Here is a 14,375-nt window from a genome sequence, read left to right as displayed (position 1 = left end):
AGATACACATACAGACACAGGCACACATACAGACACACACACATGCAGAGATACACATACAGACACAGGCACATTCACAGACACACACACATAGAGATACACATACATACACAGGCACATAGAGACATACACACACATATAGAGATAAACATACAGACACACACACATACACAGGCACACACTGCATTGCTCTTTTTTCCCCCCTTCTCCACTCTCCAACTGAGCAACCCTTCTAAGATTTTGTGTTGTACAGGGATTTTTCTTCCTGTAATTACACTCATTTCCTACTATCAACCCACAAACTACTAGAGAAAACCTGGGCCCTTTGGCAAGCGGCACCTGAACCGAACCCTCCCGCCCTTTCCACCTGCCCATGGACTTGACCTGGCAAGAGAGGCAGTGATCGTTGCAATGTAATGACTTATGAAAGATATAATCATGTGTTAAATTGAATACTCCGTTTAACTGTTAATGGTGTGCTCTGGGCACATTTACGTATTAAATGCTATGGTAACTAATCACCACTAGGAAAAAAGATAATACACTTCCCAGACTTTGAAAAATAATGATGAGAGTTCTGTCTTGCTAGCAGCACATTGTGGCAGCTCTGCCTGGCTGAGCGAGGTCTGCCTGTTTTCCAGAAACGAGGGAGGTAAAGGATCCTGCTCAGGGAGGCTTCCTCTTCCAACCTTCAGTGAAAAAGGGATTCAGCCTGAGGAGGAAGGGTGGTACAGGGGAGGGAAGAACTTAATGACACCTATACACAAAATGAAATCGCAAAAACCTACGCAGCAGAAACACAGATGAGCTTTCTTTCAACCAAAATGCAGATGAGACGAAAATCATGCACTGTCAAGGGATTTTACATCAATTTATAATTTTGTTGTTTTGAGGGCAGAAGAAATAATTGAGTCTGTCTCCTGCAATCTATGCCTGCCTTTGTAACTGTTGTGCCTCTGGATTGGCCAAGCCAATGAATTTCAGACTGATTTAAACTCTGCTTTTAAGCCAAACAAACATAGACACAGAACGAAGGAAAACGAGGAAGTAGTAATGTCAGTTTTTGAAGTACAAGCAACTTTTAGGATGAGAGTTTTTTTCTCTCAAACAGGTCTTTGGCTCTTCTGGTCAACTGTATTCTGCAGGCTGCAGAATGCGCAGGATAAACAGCAGTCTGGTCCAGGCCAGGTCGGAGGCAAACCCTAGTGTTTGTCACCTAACCTCAGCCTGTGCAAGCAGAAGGCTGTGCAATGCTTGCTGGTGGAGAAACCCAAACCGCACAGCGATGTGAGCAATCGCAGAGCTGTTCTCACTCTGCACCCGGTGACAGAGTGTCTATCCCTGGCCGCTGAGTCACCGGTCTCCCCTGCTTCCCAAAGACTGGCATTTCCTGGCCCTCCCTCAGGCCAGCTGTGGTCCAATCTCCAAGTTTCTAGGGAAACAAAGCGAACTTAAGGCGCTCTTCCCAGGTGTTGCCAGATCCGGATGCCCCCTGCCTCTCAAGTTTCAGGCTCTTCCTTTTAAGGAGCACCTTCTGCAGCTTAGTCAACCCCAGTTGTTTTGGGAACTTGCCCCACTTTTAAATCTGGAGGAGCTTTTACTTCCTTATAGGGAAGGGAAACACCTCTTTCCCCCTTCCCCTTTCTGCAGATTTGTGTGGAATCCTCTCACTTTTTTTGAATTAGTGATATTGTCCTTAATATTTTTCTGGATTATCTCAAAATGGAGGAAGGGAGGGAGAATTTGTTTGCTGTGTCCCTTTTCTGACAGGTTCTCTTGTTATGCAACACAAAAACACAGACTAGACAGCATTAGAAGGACATTTCAGGGCTGGAAGGGTCAACATGCAACAAAAGAAAGATGATTTTAAATACTGACCACCTCCCCAACCCCACCCCTACCAGTGATGTCCATCTTACATGTCAATCTTACATGTCATCAGCATGCTTTGATGGGGAGTTAACTTTAATTATCCTCAATATGGTATCATCTCCTTCCCAGCTTGGGAAAGAGTTAATTCTTTCTCAAAGACCGTAGCTGTCCTTGTCTTTCAACCTGATTCACAGATGCAATAAAATATGAAGCAAATTTATGATCTGTTTCAAGCATTTTATTGCTGTATTTTTAAATTCATATATGCACATATAAGAACTATGATCTGTGAATAATTTGAAATGCTATAGTAGAGTGATATATTTTAGATAAAACATAACCATATCTTTATATAATTATTACAGATTAAAAGAAAGAAAAAAAATAGATTTCTAATGTGGATCAAACTGAAAACGTAATGACAGTCATAAACTGCTAACCAACCATAAATTAACATCTTCATCAAATGTTAAAATGGTATCAGTGGTTATATAAAGTAATTATTATTTTTCCTTATAAGTTTTAGGATTAGGTCCAGGTGTATTTGAAGATCTATTATTTACAAATGCTTCTCAGTCTTAAAAAATTATTTTTACTAGGAGGACAGTTTCAGCTCAAACCTGTCACGCTAATAGAAGATAAGAATTCAGAATTCAACATAAAAATACCTCATGACCCAACCTCATTTTATACTTTTATTTAACTCTGACAACTATGGAAGTATTTGGTGCAAGAATTTCCTTATGTGTTCTTTGGAAAGACAATATTTTACCCCTCTCCGGGTGGTGGTGGTAATGGTGGCGGAGTTAAAAATGCCAAACCATACACCGTCAAGTAAATGAAGCTCAATTTGCTGTGTATGGTCTCTCTGAGGTATCATATTCAAAATCAGGGGTCAGGCTGAGCCTGTGCTCTTCATCCCAGGCGTCAATGGGAAGAAATTGTTTTCCTAACCAGGCCTCCACAGAAGCACAGGAAAAGCATCCATCTATGGAAAGCTTGGTCTATCAGAAAGTGGGGTGGGCCAATGCATGGGTCTGTATAACTGTAACTTTCTTTTGCATAAACATCAGGTATACATATATTTAAAGTGTAAGTATCTCAAACAGGCGATAATTTTTAAAAGTCTGTAATTGCTCAACAAATTGTGCCTTTTGAACAATTACAAATTACTTAATATGAAAGTAAACCAATTATTTGGAGGATGGGGATGGATGTGACAGCAAATGTAAAATATGCCCATGGCTAAGTCATCATCTGTGATCTCTTGCCCTGAGGAAGAGCTCTGGATCTAGGGTCAAAGGTTAACGAAAATGTTCGATGGTCCGAGGCCTTCCTTAGGTTTAATTATTTGAAGGTACTGTTTAGTCTACTTTCTTCTTTAAAAGTAAAAAGAATTTTTATAACTTTTTCCATGCTTATAACAAAGAGTAAAAGCACTGTTGCATGAAGACCACGATCTTCACTGAGAATTCAGATGAGTTCAACACTGAAACAAACATTCCTTTAAATGTGTAAGACTAAGGTACTTAAAAAAATCTCTTAATTATGTGGGCCGTTATAAGGTCCTTAAAATTATAATCTTAGAACAAAGGTCTACCTGTTTTAACATTAACTTCAAAAATAAAAGACAAGCATTTATTAAACTGCCCATCTGTCAAATACTAATGTCACACATTTAATGTTAACTACAATAGCTAGTTCTTAGAAGTAGAAGTTATGTGGAATGGTATTTTTGTTTGTTTTTTGTTTTGTAAGTAAATTTCTCTGCATGGTACATACATCATACTTACAAATATTTAATATCATTTCAGTGATGAATCCTAGATACTATTACCTTTATCTGGTATTTTCATCTCTTTCTGCTAGCTTCAGTTATAATCACAAATTGTTGTTATATATAAGATAGATAATGATTCTATCTCCAAGCACTATATACTGTGTAGTCTGTAACATAGCCTTTTCTAATATCTAATACCCTTTAGAATCTAACATAACCATAAAATGCTTTTTATCAAGTCCTACTCTGAATAGAAAATGAACATTATTACTTACAAGAGCATGGTTAGTTCTACACACTTTAATGTACTCAGTAAGTGTTCTATAGAGTGTGAATGAAATCCAAGGTAGCATTTTCACCAAACGTCCGTTCAATGAGCAAATCACCCTGACTAGGAAATAAGGAATACTGAATCAACCAGTTCAAAGGGTCAGGTGCACCTTTGGCAACAGTGGGCTTCTGTTATCTGTTAATAGGAGCATGACCGTCTCCTAGAAGGCTTGTATCAGAGTCCCTCCAAACCCACAGTGTTCCTAGAAATACCCAGTGTGCCCGTGCACCACTGCAGTGAGTTCCCACGAAAGACTCTTCATTCTCAGCAACACTATTCTGTTCGTAGACTTTGTTTAGCATTTGCATTTCAATTTTATGAATAATTGGAGAACTGTCCAAATATTTCTCAGCTTTCTTCATTATCTGTTGAGCCATGAAGAGAGCTGCAGAGGACCAAGCTTAGCTAGATGGAGATTTCCCTCCACTTCCCGTTCTTAGACTTCCTCTCCCCGCAGACTAACGACTATAGCTCAGCCTGGTCGGCATTGCAGATTTAGTGCTGTTTCTTGGACCTGTTTTTTATCCCACATAGAGACAAAGTTAAAATGTATTGAAAGATACTTTGAAGATGACCCCTTTTAGGGAGATCATGAGAAGAAAAGATGAGAACATATCCAGGAAGAAAGAGAGGGATAAAATTGAGTTATTTCATATAGCATAACTATTTCCCATAAAAATCTGCTCTTTGTTACCAAAAGTAACTAATTTACTCTTAGTATGGAAATGAGACATAATCATTTATCTGTAATTTAAAGGTTGATTTATTAATTTTTAATTCCAATTAAAGAATATTAAATATTTCAACTACAAAATGTCTTAATTTATTCAACATTTTTAAAAGACTTTTTTATAGATCGACAAGTATCTTTTAAAATTAAAAATATATTAAGAAAATGTATCAAGACAATAGTTCATACTTTGTAGAACATTTCAGTCTTTTCTTTTTTTAGATTTACTTATTTATTGTGTACACAGTGTTCAGCCTCCTTGTATGCCTGCAGGACAGAAGAGGGCACCATTACAGATGGTTGTGAGCCACCATGTGGTTGCTGGGAATTGAACTCAGGACCTCCGGAAGATCAGCCAGCGCTCTTAACCACTGAACCATCTCTCCAGCCCAGAACATTTCAGTCTTAACACATCTTGAAATGCAACTGTTAACAAATCCTCACCTATTCAAAACTGTGTACCTAAATTTCTCATGAACTGAATTTAATCTACACTAGAAATTTAGTATAAAAATACACTCAAGCTAAGAAGTTCAAAACTCATTGGCCGCTGCCCCAACTCTATAAGCAGAGATATTATTGTGAGAGGTAAGTGAGCCAGCTTTATTAGATTGCTCACTATAACTCAAAACAGTGTGACAGAGAGAGTAATCTTGCATGCTAACGTTTTCCTACTGAGTATTCAAGTACGTATTCCAAATAGTGTAGTGGAAGTAAGCAATGGTTTGCAACACTGACAAACTTAGTAGGTTAAAAAGTACACATTTTGATGGGCAGTGGTGGTGCATGCCTTTAATCCTAGCACTCAGGAGGCAGAGGCAGACAGACCTCTGTGAGTTCAAGGCCAGCCTGGTCTACAAGAGCTAGTTCCAGGACAGGCTCCAAAGAAACCCTACAGAGAAACCCTGTCTTGAAAGAAAAAAAAAAAGAATGCACATTGTTTTGGTTTTAATTTTTTTTAATTTATTTTTTTTTTTAAAAAAAAAAAAAACAATCCAAGTTCCCACTCCCTCCTCTCCTCCCATTTCCTCCACACACCCTCCCACCGCACCCCCATCTAATCCTCAGAGACTGTAAGGCACATTGCACTGTGGAAGGTCCAAGGCCCTCCCTACTACATCTAGGCTGAGCAAAGTATACATCCAAAAGAATAGGATCCCCAAAAGCCAGTACATGCAGCAGGGATAAATCCTGGTGCCAATCATATATATAATTACAGTGGTCACTGATGTAAAACAATAGTATATTTCCATTTACTCAAAACTTTTGTGAAGCTGTAAACATGAAAAGATGAAAATTTAGGATGTATGAAATAGTTACAAAATTTTGAAAACTCAGTGACTATTTGGCTTTGGTTATTTTTTTTTATCATATCATCACAACACCTTAACTTATATTTATCTATGCACTGATTAATTATGTGTATATGCATATCTGTGTGTGTGTGTGTGTGTGTGTGTGTGTGTGTGTGTATAAATCAGGAGACAACTTGTAGGAGTCAGTTCTCTCTTTCTTCCATGTGATGTCCCAAGGATGAAACTCATGTCATCAGACTTGAGAGCAGGCAGAATCACACACTGAACCATCTCAGTGACTCCCTAGTCCTTCTATATAGCTTGTGTAATTTGTATATGATAATTTATAATGGAACACTGCTTTCTAATAGTTGCAGGAAAAAGGCTATTTAGAAGGTATTCTAAATAAGGTATTAAAATAATTTTAAAATGAAATTTGTTATTTATAACTAAACTAGCAACAGGTAAGTTATTTATACGTTGTTTTCGCGAGTGAAGTGGATATTCATGAAGGGAAACCTTAACCCAATGCATATCTAGCTAGTGAAAATGCTCATTAAATATTTTGTCAAATAAATGAAGGAGAAAACAATAACTCTAAAATATTCATGTATCAAGTATATGACCTAGCACTGTAGGATCTTTCTAAAATATATGCACACACATATATAAAATGAATTTTGATGGAGTTATCCTATAATGAGTCAACAATATACCAACTATACACCAAAGAACAACAAATAAAAAGCCCCACCCAATGTCAGGAATAGGTTACCTCCTTTGAAATTGCTAGTCATTGAGGTCACATAGACCCCTAAACATTACATTTATTGCAATATTCTTGGATACCATCTACAGTTTGACGGTAAAACTCCACTTCTAAAGACACTGCCTAACTGGAGTTCTGTAGCAAGGCTGTCCTGGCCTGGAAACTTCATCCCCAATTGGTAGCTTTCATAGAGCTGGAAGATGAGTGTTACCAGGGGGAAAAGCACGTCCATCAATCTTACCCAGATGAGCTACAATAATGACTGGTGCAGTAGTGGCACATACATCATGGGACTAACCAATCACTTTCTGATTGGATTTAAGGCCCAGTCCATAAGTTGAAACCCGTACTTGGCACCATTATTGGAGCCAAGAACTTGTGGCGAGACAGACATATGACATGGGAGAATCTACTACTATTGCTAAATGAACATGATGTATTAAACAGTCTCTTACTATTTTACTGTTCTTCCCAAAGATTAATAAATATCTCAAGCATCATCAGAGAAATTTATTTTTCTAATAGATTGTTATTATCGCAGAGACCCCAACTGGTCAAGGTTCATAGAATAGAAGATTGTGATATGTTCAGACCGAGTTGTGCATCTGTATTATATTTCCCTCTTCCAAGGCTCAGGGATGATTACAGAAGAGTCAGAAAGATGGTGAGATCCAGGGTTAGTTGATGATGGCTAGAAAACGGTATTTACTGAACATACCAGTGCAGTTGGAGATATGAACAATGATGGTTGGGATAGTATGTACAAGGCCTGTGGGAGATGGGAGTGAAGTCCCACTCCTAGCTGAGGAGCAACTGGAAACTGAAAGTTGCTGGGAAGAGGAAACTGAGTTTTCTTTAAGGGTCTGGACACTGAAGGATCAACCAAGCTCCAGTAAGGCCACACATCCAAGCATATATGGCACCATAAATTGTACATGATGGGAAATAGGGACACAAAGTTGACCAGGTGGGAGATGGAGATGCATCTGGGAGAAGTTGGGGGAGGGTAAGGAATATTATCAAAACACATTGTACAAAATTCCCAAAGAACTAATAAACATAAGAAAACGAGGATTCACTTTTCTTTATGTATATGTGCTTACGTTTGTACATATGAATGTCATATTGTGTGGCTATCCACAGAGGTCAAAAAGGGGTGCTGGATCCCCTAGAGCTGGCCTTAGGAGCTGCCTACTATGGGAGCTAAGAATCAAACTCAGTTCTCTGGAAGAGCAGCCAGTGTTTTAAAAGGCTGTGCTATCTCTCTTTCTTAAAGAATAATTTTTAAAAGACAAAAAGTTGTTTAAGTATCTCTTTTAAACATTCCAATTCTGTTTTCAAAGTAAGTTGACATTTGTTGATGATAACAAGCCAGGTAGACCTCCATGGCCTTTCTTTTCTCTCCTTTCAGTTTTCTTTGTATATTTGTAAAACACAGAATTTACTACTTAGTCCAAGAACTTAGGATCCTCCCACCCAAGTCTCCTAAAAGCTAGAGTTGCAGTTATGCTCCTTGCTGCTTTCTAATTATCCATATAATATTAATATTTCTTCAGCCATTTTCTTCTCATTTCTTTAAAATTTGTATGTACACTTTTAACTATATATTAAGCAGAAGTTAGAATGCAATATTTTTTTTTTGTTTTCTCTATTGCAACATCCTGAAAGTATACTGCTTTTTGAATTTTACAATATGGAGGATCTCATTCAGATGTTAAGGTAGACAACATATCCTAATACAAATGGAACAGATTGGGTTTTGTGTCAGGTAGAAGATAAAGTCTAGGGTTTAACATGGCATAAGCACCCATGTATGTGCATGTGCACATGTATGTGTATAAAATCCAAGACCTCTGCACAAAGTCAGTAATTTTCAGAGCCAACATCCTTGGTAGCTGGACTAGAAACATTGCTCTATAGTGCAGGATTAGACATATTTGCATTCTTAATCTGTTTCTGGTTGAAACAAAAAAAGCAATCAAATGTGGCTCCTGCCCTTTCCTGATCATGGGTTTTAAGTATTCCCTTTAAGTCCAGCACTCAGGAGGCAGAGGCAGGCATAATTTTGTGAGGCATAACTTTGCTTTACAATGAGGCCACGTCTCACAAGCAAATAAGTAAGCAAGCAAACATACAGCAAAACAACAACAAAATCCCCAATCAAAACAAAATGCCCTTAATCACAGTGTTTCCTTTAAGGCTGGGATTCACAGTCAGCAGTTGTACCATGTCGCTTCCAAAATATTCTAGTTGAGCATCCCCAGGAATCTGAATTTGACAGAAACATGAACAATAAGATAAAACCCAGCACAGTTTATACTTTGAGGAATGAACATTAAACCCAGATCAGAAACATTTTCCAGAAGTAAAATTCCAAGAAACACATACGAACTCAGTAGTTAAACTATTGGAAGCACTGATGGGAAGGGGAAATTACAAAATCAGACACATAAAACAGGAGAGGGCTGGAGATGCCAGGTGCAGAATATAAACCATGCTGACTGTAGTTACAGGGATAGTGAAATGCATTAAAGGAACAAGATTTTTGCAAAATATGGCCATGAAGAAAATATACATGAAGAACAATGAGTTACCAACCAAAAACTGCAATCACTGAACTAAGAAAATTCGTGAGATGGAAAATTTGAAAGGTGACATGATGTTGGTAGCTCAAAATTCAACCAGAGAGACTCTCAAGAAGGAAGAGGGTCAGATCGGTCTGGGGATGGGACAACACATGTGTCCTTTGTTTCCAAGAGAATGAAGGGTGTCATGAAATTGTAAAGAGGAGGTAGGGGTGGTTAGAGACAGCATTTGAATAAAGACCATGTGGTATATACACATGATGGAATATTGCTTGGTCTTGAAAAATACATTCTGTTATTTGATTCAACATAGACAGATTTAGAGGATATGAAGTAAAAGCAACCAGAGACAGACAAATACTATGGACTCTACCTCATGTATTAGTTTTAATGTCATCTTGGTTCAATCTAGAGTATCTAGGAAGAGAGAACCTTAACTGAAGAATTGCCTTCATCAGATGCCCATGGCCATGCCAGTGAAAGATTGCCTTCATGATTAATGTAGCAGGGTGAAGATACTGTGGGCAGTCCCATTTCCTGGGCTGGTAGGTGTGGTTAATAAAAAGCTAGTTAAGAATGAACCAGTGAGCAAGCCAGTATGCAGCATTTCTCTGTATCAGGTTCCTGCCTTGAATTCAGGCCTTGATTTTCCTCAACAATAGATTATGATTTGGATGTGTTACCTCTGATAAATTCTTTTCTCCCCAAGTAACTGTTCTTGTCACAATCTTCTTGTCATAGCAAGGAAAAATATTAGAATATATGAAATTCAAAATAATCAAACTTATCAAAGCACAGAGTGAAATAATGATTATAGAAGGCTAGGAAAGTGTAGGAGAAATGATCAAAAAGTAAAAACATCCCATCCAGGAGAATTACAGTCTTTTGCAGTGGGGGGTGGGTGGGAAGAGTTTTAGTACATCGCCTTGTGAATATAGTTAATAATAGAGCACGCTGTGTTAAAAGTTGCATACGTATCTGGGTTGATTTAATCATTTGGATTGGTCTAATCATTCCACATCATTTTCATAAACCATAACCTTACTTTGTATTCTGTGAACTTATATAAGTATAAATGGTCATTTTGCAATTTTTAAAAGGAAGGAGATTGGGAACAAAGAACACTTTAATCAAGCAAAACCAGAATTCATGTCAGTAGACTTTCATGCAAGGAGCATTCAATGAACATATGCTCCAGAAAGGAGAAAAAAAATGCTATCTTGTTGTATTTATCTAGTACGATAAGCATTTTAGAGTGCTATTTTAAATCAATTTCCTTTCTAACAGCAATATAAAATTTCCAAAGCATTAGAATTTCTAATTAATGCAGCATGAATTAATCTGGCTTAATTATTTGCCCTGTGAGTTTGCATTCCGTGTCTCTATTTATGCCAAATGTCAATCACTGGGAAATTTTATAGTAGAAATCTTTTAATTATTGATACAGGCTGTATTGTATCATATGAAATTATTTTGTATAGTTTAGTGTGATAGTCCAAAATAATACAACTAATCTCCAAGACCAAAAGGTTGTGAATAAGTAATAATACCTAATTCCCAGTTTATATAAATTGGAACATTTATTAAAGAGTTCATTACAATTAGAATAACACAGTTTATACTAAAGACCAATACTACCATCAATGCTATAATGACTTCAACATTTCCCTCTAAAATAAATCTAATACTAATGTCTAGAGCAATTGCTGAATACATAATAGGTTTTGTGTTTTCTTATATATGAAATTTTAGCAGTATTTAACTTGAACATGAAAGGTTTTTGTATAACAAGAAATTTTGTTCTATTGAAATGTAGAATACACAAGTTATAAAAATCATTTATGGGCAGTTAAATATTGAAGGGAAGTTGGAACATTTAATCTATTGTAACACTCATTTAATGTAAAGGTACGCTGGTAATACAGACATTATTGATATTCCACTTGAAGGGAACATTTCATACAGTGTAACTCCTGGGAATTAATTTTCCTCTCTTCTGAGAATTTGGAAGTTGTTTGGCTGTCCAAAGACACACTTTTCCAGCAGTACATAAAATCCTATTAGAGTATTTCAGTAACTTAAAAAAAAAATCACCCAGGGCCAAGTTTATTACTGGAAGAGCACATTCACAACCAATGATAAAAAGCACAGTGATTACAAAGTGGAAATTGTTACTTCGAACTTACCCTGAAATGACTGCCCTGACAGGTTTTAGGTCACTGCCTTGCTTTATCTTATGATAGGCTTTGTGACCAAGAACAAACTCAGTCAATCTCAGATCAAACGTAAATTTGCCATTTTCAAAGAAAGAAGCATAGCTGTCGCATTTGCAGGCGTACAACAAACCACAGAGCTCAGCGCACGTAGCCTCACTCTGATAAGTTTCTCTACCATCTTTTCAGCTCTTCCAAGATTTTGCCTTGTACCTGAATGAGACATCAGAATCGGGTTGCTGAATACCGAACAACAAACGACTGTGGTTTTGTCCTACAGGCTCCTGGTCAATTATTTCTAAATCAAAATATGTTAAAAGTATAGCTAATAGTAGCTTCATTTCAATAATTGCAAAATATCGGCCTGGACATTTGCTGGCTCCAAATCCAAATGGCATAATGTAATACTTCAGCTTTTTCCCTTCCTTGAGAAACGTTGTTTTCTTCTTGCCATCTTCTAGGAATCGATCAAATCTAAATTCCTATAAAGAATAATAGACACTGTTAAAATTAAAATTTTACTTAAATTAGTTTGAGTTAGGTCTACTAGGTTGCTGTCTCTCCTTGTCTATCTTGCTGAGCAAGGTTGCGTTTTTGGTGTGAAAACATACAGGAGCAAGTAAAACTTGAATATGTGAAACAAGCATACTCAACCTTTCAGACAAATTCAAATGTTATGGGGAACACCTACATTCAAATACCTAAAGCACTTATCCACTGCCATTTCTCTTGTCTTAAGTGGTGTCTGTGCTGCCACTTACTGCTGAAGGCTGGGTAACTGACAAAAGAAAAGAAGTTTACTTTGACTCTTGATTCTAGAGTCCCAAAATCTAAGAGCCTGGAGTTAATGGGGCTCTGTGCTGCTCCTTGCAATGGAAAATGACAGAACGATTTGGTGCATTGGGAAGAGTAAAGATAAGAGAGGCAGTCTATGGCTTTAATAAGCCAGTTTTCTGGCAGCCAATATGGTGTCAATAAAGTGATAACAAGTAACGTGGCAAAGGCCTTACCCCTAACCACCTAACCACCAAAATGGCCTTTAGATTTTAGGATGAGTTTCAGATGGGATGCTCAATAATCAAATCACAGTGATTACAGTGAGTGTTTTTTTTTTTAATTATAAAGACTACATCTGTCTCCATTTCTGTCCTCTCTGATGTGTTTGCCATAAAGATCATTAATATACCAATTATGGGTAGAAGGGGTCTCCTATACAGCTGCCATTGTCACTATGACATAATACATCTGGGTGGCCACAGTTTATATTCATTTATCCTCCCAACTATCTATTGATAGGCAAATATGAATTTAGGATTCAGTGCTTATGTTTGAATTAAAGAGACAAAAAATAATAAGATTCAAACATAGCCCCAGAAAGAACCTAAGTAGAAAATCAGATTTTGTTTTTTTTTATGTTAAGGTGGATTTCTCATATGTTAGAGTGCACTCTGCTTGGATTAATTCTAGATAACAGAAATTTATGACATATTTTCATAAATAAGTTATACTACTTGCTACAGAAGATTAGAGAGCTGGTTATTTTAGGGTAGTTGACCTCGGCCTTAATTTTGCCATGCTGCCAAAATTTCCTGGCTTAACTCTCACTTGAGCTGGTTCAAGGGCACTGAGTGACCTGATTTTAGTCCATTGTGAATTAAACCATCAATTAAACTAATGCTCGTGGTTTGAATAAAGACAACCAATTATTTCATTTCATTGGCATTCGTTATATCTGCTCAACCACAACTTTGATATGAACTACATGAAATTATATATAATATAGAACATATAGAAATTACATATAATATAGAAATATAGAGAGCAGGTCAGATCCAACATGTTTCAGATTATGCTGAAACACTCCAATGTGAATAAATTATGAATGCATCACAAATGTTCAAACTCCTTCAATGGCAAGTTTAGTAATGTCAGGTTAGTCACTTCTTTTATCTGGGTTTACCTTAGTTAATACTTAATTTGCTAAGCATTTGGGTTTTGAGAAAGTTTACCCCATTCCTACTCTGCCCCGACTTGCAAGCCAGTACAACGATGTTGATAAAATCATTTAACATTGTATAGTTACTTTATTTCGTAACAAGTGATACCTTAAACACGCTAGAGTAGAAGTGTGTTTTACCACTGTTAGGGATTGTATCCAAAGTGACCTATCCAATGCAGAACTGAAAATATTTGCTCATTTCTACAGTAAGCACAGTGGTACTCTCTGTGTACATGCACTGTTTCTAGAGAAAGAGGGGAGCTACATGAACCCTCTTGTGGTGATCGTCCTTTCTGGGGCTTATGACTCCGTCCTGAACGCAGCACTGATGCACTCTTCTTCCTGTCGACTAACTTAGGAGATTGGTCTCTTTCCCACAGCTGCCTGCGCAGGCCAAACAGCTTAGGTAAATTTCGACATGAAGCACAATCCCAGAGGAAAGAGAATTCACTGTAGTTCTGTTGTTTGTGCCAGAAAATGCAAAAGAGAAAACTTAACATAAGTTATGACTTCATGGCATCTATCCAGATAATGTAAAGTAAGCCTGAAGCTACCAAGGCTGCCCTGTCCTTTCTCAGTGACCTCGCTGGCAGCCCTGTGAGAGACTAGGGCACCTCCCTCAAACTTTTAGAAGATCGTTAATTTTTCCCTTCTACTTTTCCGTCCTTCTTTCTTGGTTTCCTCAGAATTAATATCTCAGAAATTTCCATTTAATGGTTTATTTAGTAAAATTAAAAGGGAAACTATTAGTAGCATTTGCTCTGTGACTGTCATCATGAGAATAAAATATATAAAATTGAA

The 14,375-nt window shown here is 37.3% G+C and overlaps 1 protein-coding gene across 1 annotated transcript in view; it reads right to left on the bottom strand.

The window, feature by feature from the left end:
* Positions 1-6,203: 6,203 nt before the first annotated feature.
* The window catches only part of LOC101986976 (25-hydroxycholesterol 7-alpha-hydroxylase), a 170,168-nt gene continuing 161,996 nt past the window's right edge, over positions 6,204-14,375 (bottom strand). The window contains exon 6 of the mRNA XM_026786728.1: positions 6,204-12,057. Coding sequence (XP_026642529.1) covers positions 11,761-12,057 — 297 coding nt within the window. The 3' untranslated portion in view covers positions 6,204-11,760. The remainder of the gene's footprint in view (positions 12,058-14,375) is intronic.

Source organism: Microtus ochrogaster, linkage group LG5, assembly GCF_000317375.1.
Source record: "Microtus ochrogaster isolate Prairie Vole_2 linkage group LG5, MicOch1.0, whole genome shotgun sequence".
NCBI classification, from domain to species: Eukaryota; Metazoa; Chordata; class Mammalia; order Rodentia; family Cricetidae; genus Microtus; species Microtus ochrogaster.
Note: the sequence above shows the minus strand (reverse complement) of the source record. Positions and strands in the feature narration are given on the sequence as shown.